The sequence below is a fragment of the Hibiscus syriacus genome, unplaced genomic scaffold (assembly GCF_006381635.1).
Source record: "Hibiscus syriacus cultivar Baekdansim isolate YM2019G1 unplaced genomic scaffold, ASM638163v2 tig00110187_pilon, whole genome shotgun sequence".
NCBI classification, from domain to species: Eukaryota; Viridiplantae; Streptophyta; class Magnoliopsida; order Malvales; family Malvaceae; genus Hibiscus; species Hibiscus syriacus.
This window is the reverse complement of record NW_024062618.1, coordinates 671655-691685: the sequence shown is the minus strand read 5'-3', so window position 1 is coordinate 691685 and position 20031 is coordinate 671655. Positions and strand designations below refer to the sequence as shown.

The 20031-nt window shown below is 32.7% G+C and overlaps 2 protein-coding genes across 2 annotated transcripts; one reads left to right on the top strand and one right to left on the bottom strand.

The window, feature by feature from the left end:
• Positions 1-9984: 9984 nt before the first annotated feature.
• On the bottom strand, positions 9985-13661 carry LOC120217459 (protein trichome birefringence-like 33). Its single transcript, XM_039214548.1, has 6 exons — positions 13436-13661; positions 13021-13345; positions 11117-11294; positions 10741-10940; positions 10501-10659; positions 9985-10324 (listed from the first exon to the last, which is right to left on the bottom strand). Exons 1-6 carry the CDS (start codon positions 13614-13616, stop codon positions 9985-9987), a joined length of 1383 nt encoding a protein of 460 aa, XP_039070479.1. The 5' UTR covers positions 13617-13661.
• A 318-nt stretch (positions 13662-13979) lies between these two features.
• Positions 13980-19824, top strand: LOC120217330 (L-type lectin-domain containing receptor kinase IX.2-like). Its single transcript, XM_039214480.1, has 3 exons — positions 13980-14030; positions 18172-19257; positions 19384-19824. The coding sequence occupies exons 1-3, from the start codon at positions 13980-13982 to the stop codon at positions 19822-19824; spliced, it is 1578 nt and encodes a 525-aa protein (XP_039070411.1).
• The last annotated feature ends 207 nt before the right edge of the window (positions 19825-20031 follow it).

The window sequence follows — 20031 nt, the reverse complement described above, 5'->3', positions numbered from 1 at the left end:
ATTTATATGTTTAGGGTAAACTAGACGTTTAGTACCCCAATTCAATAGTTTTAGTTTTATTTTGGTCACTGGTTATTAAAAAATTAAAGATGACGTTGATGTGTCAACATAAGGCAACTTCACATCAACTTTGAATTTTTTTTAAAAATATTACGTTAACAATTCTGTTAATTTTGTATTGGTGGGTGATTAAAATAAAACTAAAATATAACGTTAGGCGTGATTTTGAGAAAAAAATAGTTGGATGACTAAAATAAAATAAAAGTGATAATTGAGGTACTAAACTTATAGTTTACCCTATATTTTAATGTATAAACGAAAAATAAACAAATTCTAATATATATATATATATATTTGCTAGTTGAAGTGCAAGTGGGTGGAGAGAAAATTAAGAGAAAATAACTTCAGTGACCAAAATTTTCATATAATATACGATTTTAACCAATTTTTTCCGGATTTGCCAAAATGACCAACAAAATCGCAATGCGATCGCTAATTCGCAACGCGATCTCCATTATCGCAAATCAGTTTCCAGATTCGCAATGCGATTATGACTATCGCAATGCGATTTTCCAATTTCGCGTTGCGATTTTCCCAATTCGCAATGCAAATTTGGAAAATCGCAACGCGATACTGGCTATCGCAATGCGATACTGACTTTCGCAACGCGATACTTACTTTCGCAACGAGATAATACATAATCGCAATGCGATTTTCAAAGCGCCATTAGTATCGCAAAGCGTATTTTATTTTCAAATTCCAAACACGAATATTAATATATTGGAACACTGAACCGTCCACAGTATATCCCGTAATCGCAACTCATAACCTAAAACCTAAAATCACAACTCAGCCCCATCTCCATCTCTCACTCTCTCACCCATCTCCGACGAAATCCGTCCCCATCTCCGGCGAAATCCGTCTATCTCCATCTCTCAGAGCCACCCTCACAATCAGAAATGGAAAATCAACCAAATCAACCACCGAGGGTTAGTTTTTTTAATTATTTTCTTTTTGAAATTTTTGCATTATTATTAGGTTTTTCATATTGAAATTGATGATAAGTTTACTGGTAATTTCAATAATAGATTAACCATTTCACTTAGATTGCTTATTAAATCAACCGAGAATTGCAACGCGAAATGAAAAGCGCAACGACAAAATCGCAACGCGATTTTATTCTCTCGTTGCGATAGTCAAATTCGCGTTGCGATTGTCATTTTCGTGTTGCGATTTTCATTTTCAGAAACTATTCTTCTTCTGCAAATTGAAACTTTAATGAATTGCATTACTTCAACAAAAAAACAAAGACAAATAATAAATTCACAGTGTTGCAAATTTAAGTTTGAAGAATAAACTACTACTCTTTATGTTTATTATTGTTTTTGGTATATCTTCACAGTGTAGTTTTTGGTATATCTAACTTAGTATGTTTATTGTTTTTGTATAACTTTTATTCGGCTCAATTGACCTTAAGAAATAAAGTCAGCCTGGCCAAAACAATTGCGTCGAAGCTTTCACTTGCACAAAGAAAAATGTTTGAGGATACTTGCTTCGGGCCATGGCTGAAAGTACAACATCCCGGTGGAGATGCGATGTTGACACACCTGTTTCTTCAAACCATGACTAGCAATATACCAGATACTATACAACGTCGTGATGAAGAGATATGGTTTGATTTTCCACCGGCGTATACGTGTTTTGGGCGGGAGGAGTTTTGCTTAATCACCGGTCTACGCTTCGGACACGATGATGTAGGTCGGTACACTAGACACATTACCCGCCCATCATGGTTATCCCGGGTTTTTCCTGAGCTGGAGAGGCCGAATCTACACGTGGAAGACCTGACGAGATTATTGAATAAGAAAGATGGTTTTACTCGGATGGATGACGTCGATGTTGTCCGAGTATTCCTTCTAATACTTTTGCATGCCGGCTTTTTAGGCAGAGAGGCCAGACAACCTATTTCGAATGATCTAATCAAATTGGTAGAAGACCTAAATGCATGGAACTTGTTTCCGTGGGGCTCGTATTTATGGAAAGCTACATGGAATAAGTTATCGTCTGCCTTGGATGATCGAAAAAGTTTGCATGGCGATGGTTCCAAATACACTTTGACATGTTTTATTTGGGCCTTTAAGGTAAGAATTTTTATATAATGTTTCCAAAATTATAAGTAATTATTTAACAATTACTAATGTTTGTTATTATATTGTTTGTAGATTTGGATATTTGAGGCCTTTCCCGCCATGAAGACATATGCAATAAAAACTTCAAATGATATTCCCAGGGCTATTTCCTGGAAGAGGAAACGAACCTTGTAATGAGAAGATTTACTACGGTATACGACAATAAATAATGTAAGTTAACATAAATACTACCATATGTTTATAAACAAGTTATTACTAGTACACGTTTAACTTTGTTTGAGCTTTTATATTGTTAGGAGGCCAACACTCCATTACAGAGGCTGACACCCACGGAAGCTGAGCTTGCCACTGATTGGTGGCAAGCTAGTAAGCGTTTTTTTGATGGCACGGATGATGAGCAGCCTCCACTTCGGGAGCCATCACCTCACCCAGAGCTATCACCTCACCCAGAGCCATCACCTGATCGACCCGACTATACACCTCCACAACGACAACCATCACCTATTCTGTCACATCATCGAGCCTCTTCTCCACCATCACCGCAAGATAGGCGACCGGCAAAGTTGCCACGATGTTTATCTCCCTGTTCTCCACCTCTACCTCCACGGGTTGAGTTAGGGGAGTTACGTGTTGAGGTCAATGCCTTGCGTGAGGAGGTCGGTACTTTACGCAAAGACGATGGTGCATGGCGTGTTGAGGTGTCTACTTTACGCTGTGAGGTAGCCGCTCTACGTGAGATGGTAGCATCGTTGCAGAATGAGGTTCATACTCTACGCAACGAGGTAAGTTTAAGATTTTTCATATTTAACTTGATGATAAATTTACTCGTAATTTCACTTAGATTAACCATTTCACTTAGATTGCTTAATAAATTCATTCGGTTGCTGTTAGTATTTATTTTTGGTTTTGTTTTTATCTTTTGGTTGAAGTAATGCAATCCATTCAGTTTCAATTTGCAGAAGAATAATAGTTTACTTTCGCAACACGAAAATGACTATCGCAATGCGAAAATGGCTATCGCAATGCGAAAATGGCTATCGCAATGCGAAATAAAAATCGCAACGACAAAATCGCAATGCGAAATGAAAATCGCAACGACAAAATCGCAACGTGAAATGAAAATCGCATTTCCGCATTGCGATAGCCATTTCCGCGTTGCGATAGTCATTTTTGCGTTGCGAAAGTAAGTTTCGTGTTGCGAAAGTAAACTATTCTTCTTCTGAAATGTTTATATATGTTGTCCTTTTAAATGTTTATATAAGTGCTTTCTTCTGGAATGTTATCTGATGCATTTTGTGAACTATGATAGAATAATGACTTGGGTGAATACAATGCAAGTTTGAAACATATTTGTCTTTGTTTAATATCATGTCTATTTATTTACTGATTATGTATTAATTTTTTTAGCGGCCCGATAAGGTGGATGCTTTACGTCGGGTTTTCCTTGCACGACGGAGTTCACGCATCAGACGGTGTGCACGTGCTATTACGTCTCCGTTTACCCCAATGGTGCGAAGACTCCGCAAGAAGAAGCCCGACTCACCTGTCATCCCTCAAGAGTCCCCTCCAATCGTTCAAGAGGCCCCTATCATCCCTCAAGAGTCCCCCCACCGTTCAAGAGGCCACTGTCATCATTGAAGAGGTCACTCCCACCATTCCAGAGCCCGATTCACATGGGGTAATATATCGAATTATTAAGAAACCCCCACCGTTGCCGGACATGATGGATGAGAGTTGGCTCTCGTATGAGTTACCGGCTAGTACCCTTCCGGTATCTGAAGTGGAGAGGAGACAACTACCGGAAACAATTCTGGATAATACCGTTTGGGCTAAGACCGTAGTTGATTTTTATCTACATGAGCGGAGCCAAGGGTGTTACACTGACATAAGCAAACTCAACGATGAGATGTATTTGTTGCTTAATTGGTCTTGGTGGGGTGTGCTATTAGGGGTTGAAGACAGTGGCTATTTCGATGGGGAGGTAAGTCTTATATTTGTCTTATATATGATTTTGATTAATTTTTTTAAAAATTAATGTAATTCACTAATATATGTCTTTTTTTGTAAAACAACATATCGATGCGTCACGTCTTCTAATAATAAGGAAGCTTAGGAAAAATAAAAAAAATTCGCGATATACAATAATGCCGGCGGCTTTTCACGCAGTTCACTTGAAGAATCAACGAGATGAATCATTTTCGTTGGGCAATGGACAAGCTAAACTTTATCCTGCATGGTGGGAGGTCGATAAGGTTAGTGTTTATTTTTTAAATTTTTTACAGGTGTTCATAAATAAGTGCGCAAATAAATGAATTATTACTTATGATTGCAGGTGTTTATCCCTGTTTTGGAACGTCGTCATTGGCTTCTCGTCCAACTTCAGCTTCCATCCCTGAAGATAATAGTATATGACAGCATGATAAATTACATATCACTGTCTGATTTGAGAGATATTATTAAGGGATGGAGCTCTCATTTGGCTAAATTCTTGGATGGGATTAATTATTGGACTCATTATGGACACAAGAAGCCAAAGAAGTTCAATGTCATAGTTGTCAGAGACGAGACCGCGCTACAACAATCGCCGGGAGCCAGAGGGGATTGTGGTCCTCTCGTATGCTTGTGCTTGGCGCGTTTGACGACGGGAAGCGCTGAGTTTCTACCTCCCACCGATAAAGATAGAGCTGCAGTAGGCTTGTGGTTTCGGCATTATATGGCTAGAGCGATATATTCGAGACGCTGCCTACCTGCATCCGCGTTATGAAAGTATCCATTGTTAATTGGTAAGTCAAATGCAAGTTTTGTTAACATATATACTCCTTTTGGTTTGAAAATGTTTGGTTAAGTACCTAGAATTCAATAATTTGTTGTTTGTAGGTTTTAGATGTGTAGGAAGTCTTGTTTGAGCAAATGTTTGGTTTCTGCAGGTTAATCCTTAAGTGAGCTGCGTGAAATGGATGTACGGGTGCAAAAGTTGATTCATTGATTCAATAATTGATGAGGAAATAAGAATTATTATTATTTTTTGATTGTTTAATTGATTTGTAAAAAATGATTTGTAAATGTTGATTTGTTTAATTGATGTGTACATAATTCTTATTTGTGCTTGTTTAATTGATTGAAATGTAATAGTTGATTTGTTGATTTTCAATCTACATTATGTTGAAGGTAAAACAGACTATCGCAACACGAAACAGACTATCGCAACGAGAGAATCGCAACGCGAAAATGGCTATCGCAACGAGAAAATCGCAATGCGATTTTCATTTCGCATTGCGATTTTCTCGTTGCGATAGACATTTTCGCGTTGCGATAGTCATTTTCGCGTTGCGATTTCCCCGTTGCGATAGTCAAATGAATGTCTAATAAGTGATAACAACTGAACAGATCATAGCAATGTTCAAACTCAAGTTACTAATACATGCCTAACTGAAAAATGTTAAAAGTGCACACATAAAATACACATAATACAACGTTTGCATTTAAAAATCACCTAAGTTAACAGTCACAAAAGGTGAAGCCGGTTGTGATTGGGATTTTGAAGATGATTGCGATTTTCAGAATCTCGTTGCGAAAGTCAGAATCGCGTTGCGAAAGTTAGAATCGCGTTGCGAAAGTCAGTATCGCGTTGCGATTTTGTATTATCGCGTTGCGATAGTCAGTATCGCATTGCGATTTTGTATTATCGCGTTGCGATAGTCAGTATCGCATTGCGATTTTCCAAATTCGCATTGCGATTTACTTAGTCGCATTGCGAATTGGGAAAATCGCAACGCGAAATTGTAAAATCGCATTGCGATAGTCATAATCGCGTTGCGAATCTGGAAACTGATTTGCGATAATGGAGATCGCGTTGCGAATTAGCGATCGCATTGCGATTTTGTTGGTCATTTTTGCAAATCCGGAAAAAGTTGGTTAAAATCGTATATTATATGGGATTTTTGGTCACTGAGGTTATTTTCTCGAAAATTAATGTTTCACTTAGGGATTTCTACGAAAAGGTAATCTAATATAAGATTAAAAAAATATATTATTGGAAATGTTAATATTTTTTTAATATTTTGGTAGATTTATACTTAAAATATTATTTTTTTTTCTACCGAAAATATTAATATCGGACGCTACCTAAAATATTATTTTTTTACGAGAAATATTAATATCAAAAATATTCATTTTAGATAATAAAATTAATATTTCTTATAAAAAATAATATTTTAATTAAGACTCTATTAAAACTATTAATATTTTTAATAGTATTTTTTCTTTACCTTATATTACAATGTATTACATTAAAACTATCTGGTTCACTTGTTTAAATAACAAAAAGAAAGAATGGCAGCCATTTTGTTTGCTTCTCAAAGCTGATTTGACTGCTAAAAGCGTTCATCACGTGAAAATTCATTATTTTTTTCTTTTTCTTGTAATTTTCATGAATTAGTGTATTGTCTGAAAAAGAGTACATTTTATTTGATGATTTTTTTTTAGGAATAATGAATAATATTTAATGGTAATCCAAATTTTCCCAATCCAAAGATTATTGCTTATGAATTATAAAAAAAATCCTAATTAAAGTGATTTTTGTGTTTAAAGTTTGGAAATTCATATTGCCCACTTGCTAATATAATGTCGCGCGATTTCCCCATTTTTTAAACGGCATGGAATCTGGTAAGAAAATCGGTCGACGGCACCCCTACACGTGCTTCTTGTCTGCAACTTTATCAAGAAAAAAATATATTATAATAAAATTCACACGTCGCACATCAAAACACGCCACTAATATGACACACCGATTATTATGTACTTTAAATTTTAATATGAATATGATTAAATTATATTTTTTATTAGAAATTATAATTATTTCGATAATTTTTATTTATTTCTGATTGGAACATTTAATTTATATAAATTTACATATTTATCTTAATAATAATCATCAGAATCAACAGTCGACGATCCTATTCATCGTCAGAGATAATATTTTTCAACCTCAGTTTTAAATTCTCGTTCACCCTGTCTCTACTGATTTTTAGCTACTTTATAATCACCCCTCTTTCATCTTGTAAGCAACTTTTATAAGCAACCTCAAATTCACCTTTACCCAAAAGATTATAATTTAAAAGATATTTGTAGCCTCGGTTAATTCTTTATATATATATAATGACTTCAAATTACTTAAACCGTCGGATTCTACCATCATTCGTGGTGAATGCACAAAATCACTTCCGAAACTAGTTCCAACGGGAGGAGTTGAAGACTGTGTTTTATAGGATGAATTTATAAGCATGTAATATTGATCAAAACAAGAGCTTCAATTACATATAAACCGAGAATTATCAATAATTCATTAAGCAAATAATAAACTAATATGCAGCTATGAAAAAAATTACATAAACTTGGGAAGAGCCTAGTGGGGATGACATATTACATAACCACATGTAAGTAACACGATTTTTCGGTGATGAATAGGATCGTCGGCGGTTAGTTTGATGATTGTTGTTGGGATAAATATATAAATTTATAAAAATTAAGTGTTCTAATTTTAAACAAATAAAAAATCCTAAAATAATTATAATTTTTAATTAAAATTTAAACTAAATAATAATAAAGGTTTAAATGTGGATATGTCATTATATTTTTTAATATTTATTTAATAAGAACAATTTAGTTAGTGACGTGCATCGATGTGTCACACTAATGATGTATTTCGGTGTGCGATGTGCACTCTAGACTCATCCTATATTATATGTTGTTAATACAAAAGGTTATTTTCTACATTGATCGAATATATATTTTTTCAAGTATTTATATAGAATTTTTAGATTTATTTTTATTGAACAATTAAAGTTAAGGCATATATTATTATTTTTCTTTTTGGTATAATCATCCATTTTTTGTTTATAAGTGGACTAATTCAGATTGGGTACTATAGAGGTGATGGCGATCCTCTCAACTAGGGGTGTGCAAATCTCGGGTACCCGAAAATCGGGTACCCGGAACTTTCGGGTCGACGATTTTTCGGCCCGTGTCCCGACCTGGATGTTACGGGTACCCGGTAATCAGGTACCCGGATTTTGCGGGTACCCGATACCCGGTTTTTAATTTTTTATTTTCAAATTATTAATTTTAAAAAATATATACACAAATTTAAAAGTTCGAAACTTCGAATTACATACTCTAATATCCGAACATAAAATTTAAAAGTTCAAAATACAAAATATAATAATCCATAATATAAATAATTCATTATATTTTATATAATTATATATAAAAAATAAAAAAAATAAAAACTAACCGGGTACCCGAGTACCCGGGAAAACTAGATTTTGTGACCCGGGCCCGACCCGGCCGGGTAATTTTTTTTAAAGAATTACCCGGTTTTTTTTAGATCCGGGTCGGCGGGTCGGGTCAACCGGGTTGGGTAATTTTGCACACCCCTACTCTCAACATAATTTGCTCTATTCACAAACGCAAGAATTCGAGCCTCTGATCTTTGTTTAAGAGATCTAATGTCTCATCCCACTAGACCAACTAATTGTTGGTAGACATATGTCATTGTTGTTGTCGATTTGATTTTTGTTAACAAGTATTTAAGATATGCATATATGTATATATATTTTAGAATAAAAACGGTTAATTTTATTAAGAAATAAAAAAAAACATAGAATTACAAAGGGTGTTTATGACTATATTTATAAACTAAACATATAATTAGGATATTCTCTTATAATCAGTAACACAAGAAACATATAAAGACCATACAAAGAAAAGATGAAAAACAATCCAAAAAAATCGAACAATAGGTAGATACGAACATATCTGACTTGTACGACAAACGTACCATAACATGAAATTTAACTATAGAAAGATCATCGAAAAACGTAAACAAGAGTCAAACATCATGAAAAAACTATCTACGAACGCATGTTGCGTATCCAAATCCAAATCGAGAATCCAAAATAGAGAAGATCATGAGATAACAAGTGAGCTCCATCTTAATCAGTCTCGACGATGTCAAATTCAACATTAAGAAAAATAAATGACAAGGATAATCAAATGACCGAAAAAACTAAAAAACGTGCTAAAATATAGGGAAAATGTGACCTAAAAGCATATAAATTTATGTCATAAAGTTATTAAAAAAATATGTAAGATAAAAAATCTAAAAAAAATATCGACGACGACAATCAACAATAAAATTAATATCGCCGCCTAGTGATAAAAAAGTAAAGAACAAATAATTAATTAAAGAAAAGAAAAGGAGAGACTAGGATTTAGAAGGAATGTACTAGGTCTTCCACGAAAGTTGCTTTTAACCTGGCGTTGGGGACAACCTACTACCTTACCTCCCCTCATCCCATTACATATGAGAATAGGGTCAGCTATTTTTTCTTTTCAAAGATTGAGACTTTAATCTTTTTATCAAAATTCTTTATGAATTTTTTTGAAAAATGTGACCCTCTTATTTATCACTTCATCCTTGTTATAAATAACAAATTCATGTGTTTACTTTAAATTTCAAAAATTTTTCATATAATTATTTATTTTATTAATTATGTATACTCTAAAATTTTATTTATGTCCATTCTGAATAAACATTATATATATATATATATATATATATATATATTCAACCTAAAATTTTTTTTAATCCATCCTTACTCTTAAACATGTATATGTTCTGTAAGCATATGAAACTAAAACCTAAAGAATAATGACATTAAAAAAGAGTATCTTGAAACTAAAACATTATATATGTTCTGTAAGTATCTATAAACATAAAATACAATCCTCAATAATTAAAAAAAAAAACAATTGCTTGTTTATAGTTTTATAGTTAATTAGGATAGAGTAGCTTGGTAAAAAGAAGCTCATTCCAAGTATCTTGAAGTCCAGGCAAACACCAATGAACACAATCGGCATAGCTAACCGGGTTAGCCAACTGCTCGGGCGTCAATGGACTCCATTGCTTCTTGTAAATCGAGGTGTGTGCATCTTTGCGATAGCTCGAGAGCTGAGTGATGTTGAGGAACGTGATTGGATACTTTGATTTGCTGAATTCTTGGGCAATCACCTGCATTATGTCCCTGTTTTCGGATCCCCAGTAATTCGGATCTTCAATCAAACTTGTTTCATTGTAACAGTTCCCACCAGGTTGGCCTCCCCATTCCTGACTCCTATGAATATGTAAACATGTTTTCAATTTCGGGTTAATTGGTTCGTCGATCATCAGTGTCATTATAAAGATATTTGTATTTGTAAATATCCACAATATTAAAATTAACCCCAACGTTTAAAATGAGTTTACCCTACAAATATTGCAGCATTGGAGATAGAGATGTGTTAAACTCACTTGATATGCAAAGGAGACATGCTAGTGAAGAACACCCTCGTCTTGTTTGGATCCATGCTTTTTCTCACCCATTTCAACATGCTTTTCATCGCCACTCGATAGGCTTCCTCTGTAGTAAATTCTTCGATCTCTTTCTTTTCGTCTTTGAATGATCCTTTCCTGTCAATACATCATTTATTTTTTTAATATAAATCAACATTTATTAACAAATTTGTAGCATTCAATTAGTCAAGACAGTACAAGAATTTCATCTTTTGGCCTGTCATCCACCATAGATATGTGTTGAATACCAACACATCCACGCCTTTCCAATTCCTCCCATGCTTGTTGATCGACCCTTTCTTCACCATTCTATCGGCTACTCGGTGAACGATTGCGTTATCCGAGTTCGACTGGAGAAGGAACGGTGCCCAATTAAATTCAATTGTCGCATTATAATCCTGAAAAAATATCATAAATCCGATCATCAAACAAACAAGTAATTATTGACATTAGATTATGAGATCGATCTTCGAATAACCTATTTCTCTCCATTTAATGAAAGCGGAAAAAGACACTATAGATCATTCCGATACTTACAAACGATATAAAAGAAGCATTCAATATACGATAATACCTTAGCTCTGAAGACAGTTAATGATTGATCCATGGTAGATTCCATGGATTTTGCATTTGAAGGGAGAATCCTATGGAGAAGGCAAACCATCGAGACAAACTGACCCCGGTTCAACGAGTCTCCGACAAACATCATCCTCTTCCCCCTCAACGACTCTAGCATCAATGTCGCATTAAACCTTGTAACAAACATCGATCAACATTTATAAAATTAAGACATGTCTATAGATATATAAAAATAAAATAAAACTAACTAATTGAGACCGGGATATATAGTTTTCAATCAAATTATATTAGTTGGTTAAAAAAATTAATTATGAATTAATAGAAAACATAAGAGTAAACTTGTAGCTGTGGGGAAAAAATCATTTAAATCTTGATTGCACCATGGCTAAAATCTTCAACTATTTTGACTTTAACCGGTAGCTAGTAAGAACCAAACTAATATACTAACCATTTTTCTATTAGGCTTAGTTGAACCAACCATCAATGAAAAACCCAGCAATTCATAAATATAGGACAAAATTAGGAAAAATGGATCTTGAAAAAAAAAATTAGAGATGACCACAGATTAATTAAGAAAATTTTAGTGTAGGTGAAAAAATTCATTAACTGAAACTGACTTTGATAAAATTTTCAGTAGTTGTTGATGACTTTGCTCAATTTTTTTTTTCTTTTTCTTTTTATATTTTTAGGACTAAATTGAAAGAAAATTAAAAATATAAAAATAAAAAAATTATAAAAAATAATTATACAGTAAAATGAAACTGTGAGTTCAAGAAAGGCATCTAAAATGATTGCTATAAATTTAATTCACTTAAAGTGATTTTTGAAAAAAATCTATTTTACTCCTTCCACTTTCACTTATTTATGATTTAGTTTTAAAATACAAAAGAATTAGAGCAAAATCGTCGACAAATTTGTCAAAGTGATCCTCATCTATGAGCAACTTTATTATAATTCTTTTGTAACTTTAAAACTAAATCGAAAGAAAATTAAAAGTGTAAAGATTAAAATAAAATTTTATAAAATTAATATAATAAAATAAAACAGTGTGTTTAAGGAAGAAGCCTTAAAGTTTAATTCATTTAAAGTTGATTTCTGAATATTTTTATTTTAATCCCTCTATTTTCGGGGTTTTTTTTACAATTTAATCATAAATGCAGAAAAATAGAATAAAATTATCGATAACTGCTCATAATTTTCCAAAATCAATAAATAGCAATTATTATAGAAATCATCTTAATTTCCTAACTAAATATTTATAATTTTTATTTTCTTAATTTTGTTTTTGAACATCAATAATCGCTCCCTGATTTGACCCATAACAAGAAGAGAAGAGCCCAGATCAAAGTGGGCCCCGAGTACACCAGATACGTGGACTAATTGCAACTTATATAGTGGTTACCACGTCCTAATAATCTACTTTTATACTTAATTAAAACAAACCACTTACTTGCAACCCACCACGAAGCCAGGAGTATTATATTACAAAATATGGTAGGTTAAAGGTAAGAATATTCTTAGAAATTTTAAATTTATATATTAATCAGGTATTCTTTTATATTTTCTTATTAATAATTTTATTTTATATTTTTTAAAATTTTATAATTTCAGAATGACATAGAATATTAAATTCGTCCTTAGTTAAGGAAATATATGTATATGAATATATTAGTTAAAGAAATATATGTATATGAATATATGAATATGAACATTATTAGATAAACCTGGTTAGACTATATTAGGGTTTAAATGTAGAATATTTTAAACGCGGTAGTTGGCTAACATTTGAAGGTCCGAAAGCAAGACAGCAACATGAATTCATTTAGGTTTTTTCATTTGTGTTTTGTTTTTCTTCACGATGATTATAAACGGAATAGGGGTTTGATCTACTGGAATTACCTGGGTATATTACATCCATGGGGTTGCCATCTCCATTTCTGATACTCTTTATCTGGTCTACCGTGTTCCTGGCACGTCAACTGTGGTTGAATGTACGGACACTCCGATTCTTCATAATGAGGCCGACTTAACTCGTCCCTAACCCACCTCCCACTGAATATATCACACCCTTCTTCGGTTTCCCCTATCGCAAATGGCGGTTTCCACGTCGTTTTGGTTGTGATTTTCGGTGGAACAGATGTGCCTTCTTCGTTCGAGACCGATTTATTACGAAATTCATGATTGTTTCTTTCAATAATATCGTCGACCGTCTCTTTTTCCTTCCCTATAACCATAAACTCAACCAAGAAAACAACGTTACATATATGAAAAATGAAGAAAACAATGGCTGAGTTAAAGAGCTGAGTCACCTCACCTGTTGTTTCAGAGATGGGATTGGATAAAACGAGTTCGTTTCGACCAAAAATGGAGAGCAAGTCTTCACAATAAAGAATGAAAACGAAGACGATGAAAGTTAACAAGGTGTAAAAGTAGGGAGAAAGACGTTGCTTTCTGAGAAGTAAAGAGGTTGATGAAGGTGGCAATGGAGGCTTCATCTTTCTCTTTTATTTTTTATTTTTGGCAACTAGAAAACGAAGGGTTTTAGAATGGGAGAGATCATTGAATTGAAACCATCTGCAATGAAGAAAATATATAAACTTTCTATGGCGGTTGAAATTTTCCAATGTTTTTTTATTTGATGAATTACTATAAAAAGATCCTCTGCCACTTTTTTTTATTATTTATAAAATGATGTGAGAATAAATTGTGGAATAAATTATCAATTGTAATATAGATGAATATATATGTACACTAATACTTAACCACGTTATGATTGGATATTTTACTTTTAAAAATTATAAAATTACCCTATAACGTTCTTCAGTATTTTTCTGTAAATTCCCTGTAATTTCTCAATTATGAAATATATTCTTTCAAATTTCAATGGTGGAGAGTTGGAGAAGAAGGAAGTGAGTTATATATTGATTTCATATTGATCAGATTGTGGATATTATAAATTAGAATAGTTTGGGTTAATTTTTATGAGTTTTGGATTTAGGGATGAGTTTTATGAATTTTAAAATGTTTTAGGTAAAATCTAAATTGATAGAGTGGTAGGAGATAATGGGGTGAGTTCGTCGATATCTTGAGAGGTTGGGGAACACATCAGGCAGGGGCGGAGCTCTGTTGGAGCCCGAAGGAGTCCTGGTCCCGATTAAAAATATAGTATATTCGATACAGTTTTGGTCCAATAGTATTTTGATTCATGTAAAAATAAATATTTAAATTAAAAAATATATAATTTAGTAAATATTTAATCAAGTAGGGATCGTATTAAAGAATGATAACCTCATGTTCTCAATTTTTTGGTTTAGTAACAATTTAAGTCATTGTCAGTTTAAATATTAAAAAAATTAGTTGTTGTCTTGTGAATTTTGAGTTTTTATTAGATATAAATATGGGGTGAATACAATGTACTATATGTACGAAGACTCTCAACCATTTGACAACGTACGCTCATACCCTTACATATGTAATGCTCAAACTCAGGACCTCAAGGATAACAATATCCCTTAATCACTAAGATTGCTTGGTTCATGCTGAATTTTGAATATGAATACCTAATAAGTCATTTTATTTTTCTTAAATAGTATAATATTCTGACCTCTGTCAATAGTTAATCCTGGCTTCGTCGCTGACATCAAAGAATGATAATTGCAGCGCCAATGTGACACAAACATGAAATTATAAAACTTTCATCTTTAGAAGAATTAGATAAAATAAAAAGAAAAATGGCGTGGTTGAGACATGGATTTCATATCAATAAAAAAATGGTCCTTATCAGCACATGTAGTAGTCATGTCACACTTCTATATATGTTTTAACACTCGAGTGACCAATTATAGGAGTAAATCAAACGTTTAATGATTAAACTGAATTATTTAAAATTTTGATAGCTAAAATAAGAGTGAGAATAAAGTTGAGTGATGTAATTTATAATTTACCTTATTTATAAGAGTAAAATGATACCTACTTAAAGTATTAAAATATATATTTTTGAGGCTACAATTATATATATATATATATATATATATTTGAATCACTGTATTAGGGTAATAACCAAAGTATATCAACTATCAAGACTGTATCTACTCATGCTAGAACTTAAATAAGAAATCTTTAAAATTCCCATACTCTTAATTAGGAGTGATTATAACTCAATTCAATTCGGAAAAAAATAAATATAAATATTATTATATTGAGTTAATCAAGTTATTCGATTTTTTTAAATGAACTCAAAAAAATTGGATTGTTTGAGTTTTAATCGTGTTGAATTTTTACGATTTGAGTATCATAAAAATTGATTAACAAATGGGTGTAAATACCCCTAGGATCCTTGTCTAGTTTGAAAATGAGTAAATTAACCTATCACAACAAAAATATAAAATAATATTTAATTTCAAAAAATAAAATATTTCCATAAATTTATAAAATAATTATAAAAATATAATTTATTTTAATAATTTTATATAAAATATACAATGTCCATATAAGTTCATAAAAGTGTTTTTAAAAATATAAAATATTAAATCATTTAATAATTAGTTCTTGGGTTAATTGAAGTTTATTAAATCTAATATTAAACAAATAAACTATCAAACCTAGTTTATCATACGTAATTATTTTTTCCCTTATTTTTCTTTGATTTATGTGCTTTAACTTAAAATTTGGTTAGATTGTAATACAATTTTAATTTTACCTATTTCAAATAATAATTCAACTCAAAAAACATATAAATGATTTGACTTAACTCAAATTTTATAAATTCAACTAAAAACAATTTTAAATAATTTTTAAGTAATAAAATACGATTCATCAATTCAACGAACTAATTTTATTTTTCACTTAATCCAACTAGATTATATACTCACCTTAAAATCTTAACCTTATCCGTAAGTTAAGAACTCATTGATATTAAATTTTATTTATTGTAAGTTAAAAGTGCGTAAATAGAGATGATTGTGGGAAATAAATATGTAAAATGCTCAAGCTGGACATAATTAATTATTTAAAAATTAATTAAATAATTAACTGAAAGATGGTTATATGTATTATTGGCCCATTAGGAGACAAAACAGGTCTATTATCTTATTTTTATTAGGAAAATTATTAATTTCCATCCAAGCTGTTCCCAATCGGATATAAGTGATCAACAAGATTCCAATTGTGACGGATTAACTAAACGTTTTGATAATATTATTTTATTATTATGTACCTAATCTAATTATTTATTGTTAGTTGTCTACGGAATTTAATTATTTTCTTAGATCATTAGTTCTTTTTTAATTTCTTTAAGAAACTATATTATACATCATTGTCTATAAAGTTTTTTTAATAAAAAAATATCAAAAATTTTAGGAATGAGTAGTTAGGTCGTTCTTTATTTTATTTAAAAATATTAGTCTTCAGCACTATGATTTGAAATTAAAGAATATGATTAGATAAATTTAAATATAAGTGTTGTTTGCTCTTATTTGATCATAAAGTTAATGAATTATCCAAAATAGTCATTTTGATCTCTATTTCTTTTTTCTTAAAGTATTTTAACCTCTAACTTTTTATTTTTCGTGCAAAAAATCCCATTTATAGTTGGAAACCGTTACTTAACATATGATTAATACCTCAAAATAAGAGTCTTTTTACCCTAAAATGAAATGTTGAGAATCAAAATGATCTAAAAAAAAAGAATAAGAGTTAAAATAACTATTATGTCAAATGTTATGAGTCTTTTTGCCTTCAAATAACACTTTGGGACTAAAATGCAAAAAAAAAAAAGGTACTCAAATAACCATTTCAGTAAACGTTAAAGATTAATTTTGATATTATGTATAACAAATAATTCTATTGTTAAACCCACAGTGAATACTTGATCGCTCCTCAATGACCCAATAGCCAACAGCCCGGTCAGCCCAACGCAAAGGATATACAGGCTAGTATGTAAGGAGTGCAACAATTCAGATTCAGCCCATTAAACGTAACATCTCTCCCACGTGTATTTAGCCGCGTTGCTCTCTCATGTTTGAAATATATAATAAGAATTTCGGAGACAAAATAAACTTGACTCAACTAGTGATTCTCCGTTCGTATAAAAAAAGGTAAACCAGCCATATTGTTTTTCCCTATCTAAACCACTATAAAATCACCACCACCCATGTCGTTCATCAAAATTTGGTGCTACGAACACAAAACAACCTCTACTTAAAAGAATCAATCAAAATACAAAAATTCAAATATGTAATGTCGCTCTTAGATTTCAAGCAAAATTAATTAACACAAGGGAACGAAAACTTATTTTTTAACTTAATGGAACGCAAATTAGGAAACTAAAAAAAGATGTCAACCGAACAAAACAATAATCAATAAAAAAAACACACGATAATAGAATAAAATTACTCGAATAATTAAAATTAGAATATATGAAAGTTAAAATCTTAAAATTAATAATTTTCCGTTCAAATGAGAAAAATGAACATTTCAAAATTTTCATAAAACATAATAGATCACGTGGCGATGAAATATTAAAAATTCAGGAACTTGATTGATGACAAACTTTTGATATATAGATATATTTGAATAATTAATTTAAAATATTAAAATTTGCATCAATCAATACGGACTAGTATACATTGATATAAACCGAAATATATGGATGCACATCGAAACACATACGAAATCTATGAACTCGCTTTAATTACTACCTAAACATATGAGATGGATTGCAATGGAACAAAAAGGACGAGTGATGAAACGCAGAGAAAGCAAATGGAGTTGGGAGATAATTTGGAATTATTTTAATTACGTGACCGATCGAGTAGCCACAAGGGACGACAATTGGCACACCCACAATTCATAATTCATAATTCATAATTAACCTGTCCTTGGAGCTTTGCAAACAGCTTCTTTTGGGGTTCAACTTCAGCAAAATGACTGTCTTTTAAACTAATCATCAATTCCCCCCCCCCCTGGAATCCTAGATGAAAATGCTTCAGATCTCACTAACTCGTAGGATTCAAGCCTTAACCGTGCTTGTGTTTTGAGTGAGTTGTCTAGATTTATCGAAAGAGTTCCTCGACGCTCACAACGCCGCTCGAAAAGACGTCGGTCAACTGGGACAATGTGTTGGAAGACTTGGCACTGAACTACTCTCAAGGACAGATCAACAATTGCATTGAACTAAACCTTGCTGTGGTCCCTTTGGGTCGGAATCTTGTTTGGGACAACAAAAACGGTCTTTCCACAACCGAAGCTGTCTGGCTTTGGGTGGCTCAGAAGAAGTATTACAGCTTGGAATCTGGTGTTTGTGCTCGAGACCTGATATGCAGACATTATACTCAGGTAATTTGGATCAATTCGACTCCACTCGGATGTGCTAAAGTTAGATGCAATAACAATAGTGGAATTTTGATTGCTTGTTACTATTACCCTGCTGGTAATATTCCTGGAAAGCATCCAACTGATGGAATTCGATCCCTCATTCAATCACATGATGTTGCTCCCATGAGTCCCACCAATTCGTCACCTTTAACTCAGGTAATTTGGGTTCATTCAACTCCCCAAAAAGGTAAATCCATGGAAGCATTAGTCATAGGATTGAGTATAGGATTGGCTTTTGGGCTAGTTCTAATGATCACTTGCTTCATTTCAAGACAAAGAAGGCAGAGAGAAAAGGAATCTGATGATGATCGCCGTGTTTTCAATACGTTGTTTAACAATGAGTTCGGCAATCTGATAGGACCAAGGAAGTTTTCATTGAATGAATTGACTAAAGCAAAAAATAATTTCAACACTGAGAATAAGTTGGGTGAGGGAGGGTTTGGTTTTGTCTATAGAGGATTCCTGAGGGACTTGGATACTTGCATTGCTGTTAAAAAGGTGTCCAAGGCATCGAAACAAGGGATCTGGGAATACGCGTCGGAAGTGAAGATAATCAGTAGATTGAGGCACAAGAATCTGGTGAAACTAATCGGTTGGTGCCATGACAGGGGTGAACTCTTGCTCGTTTACGAGTTCATGCCGAGTGGAAACTTAGACACTCATCTTTTCAAAAGCAAAAGCTTATTGACATGGGAAACCAGATTCAAAATCATGCAAGACTTGGCATCAGCATGCTATACCTGCATGAAGAAGGAGATTACTGTGTACTCCATAGGGACATTAAAACCAACAACATCATGTTGGATTCTAGCTTCAATGTCAAACTCGGAGATATTTGATTAGCTCGTCTAGTCAATCATTCCGAAGTGTTAAAAAACACTCTTTTAGCCGGCACCGTGGGGTACATCGCTCCGGAGTGCTTGTCATCGGGAAAAGCTAGCAAGGTTTGGAGTGGTGGCATTAGAGATTGCTTGTGGTAGAAGGTCAGTTGAACCCAAATTTCAAGACTTTGAGGCTGTATTAGTGCCTTGGGTGTTGGAATCATATGGAAAAGGAAAGGTTCTGGATGTGGCTGACAACAAAATGGGAATGGGGTTCGACCCTAAACAGATGGAATGTTTGGTGATGGTTGGGCTGTGGTGTGCCCATCCGAGCCAGGATCAAAGACCATCGATCAGGCAAGTCATTCAAGCCCTTCATTTTGAGGCACCACTGTCGTATCTTCCGACCACAATGCCTGTTCTCGGTTATAAAGCACTTACTGCTTCACGAATTGGATCGAGCGAGCCAGTACTTGAATCTAACATCACTCTCACAATTCCTCGATGAAGCGCATCGTTTCCCTTGCATTGTTATGCTTATGTATTTGGACCATTTATGATTCTCGTCGCATTAAGTTTGGATCATTTTATTTTATTTGTTAGAATCATTTTAATTGTAAATTAATTTTAACTTCAAATCGATTCAAGTTTGAATTGTATAAGTTAAATTTATGATTCTTATTATATTAAATTTAGATTATTTTTATAATTTCTT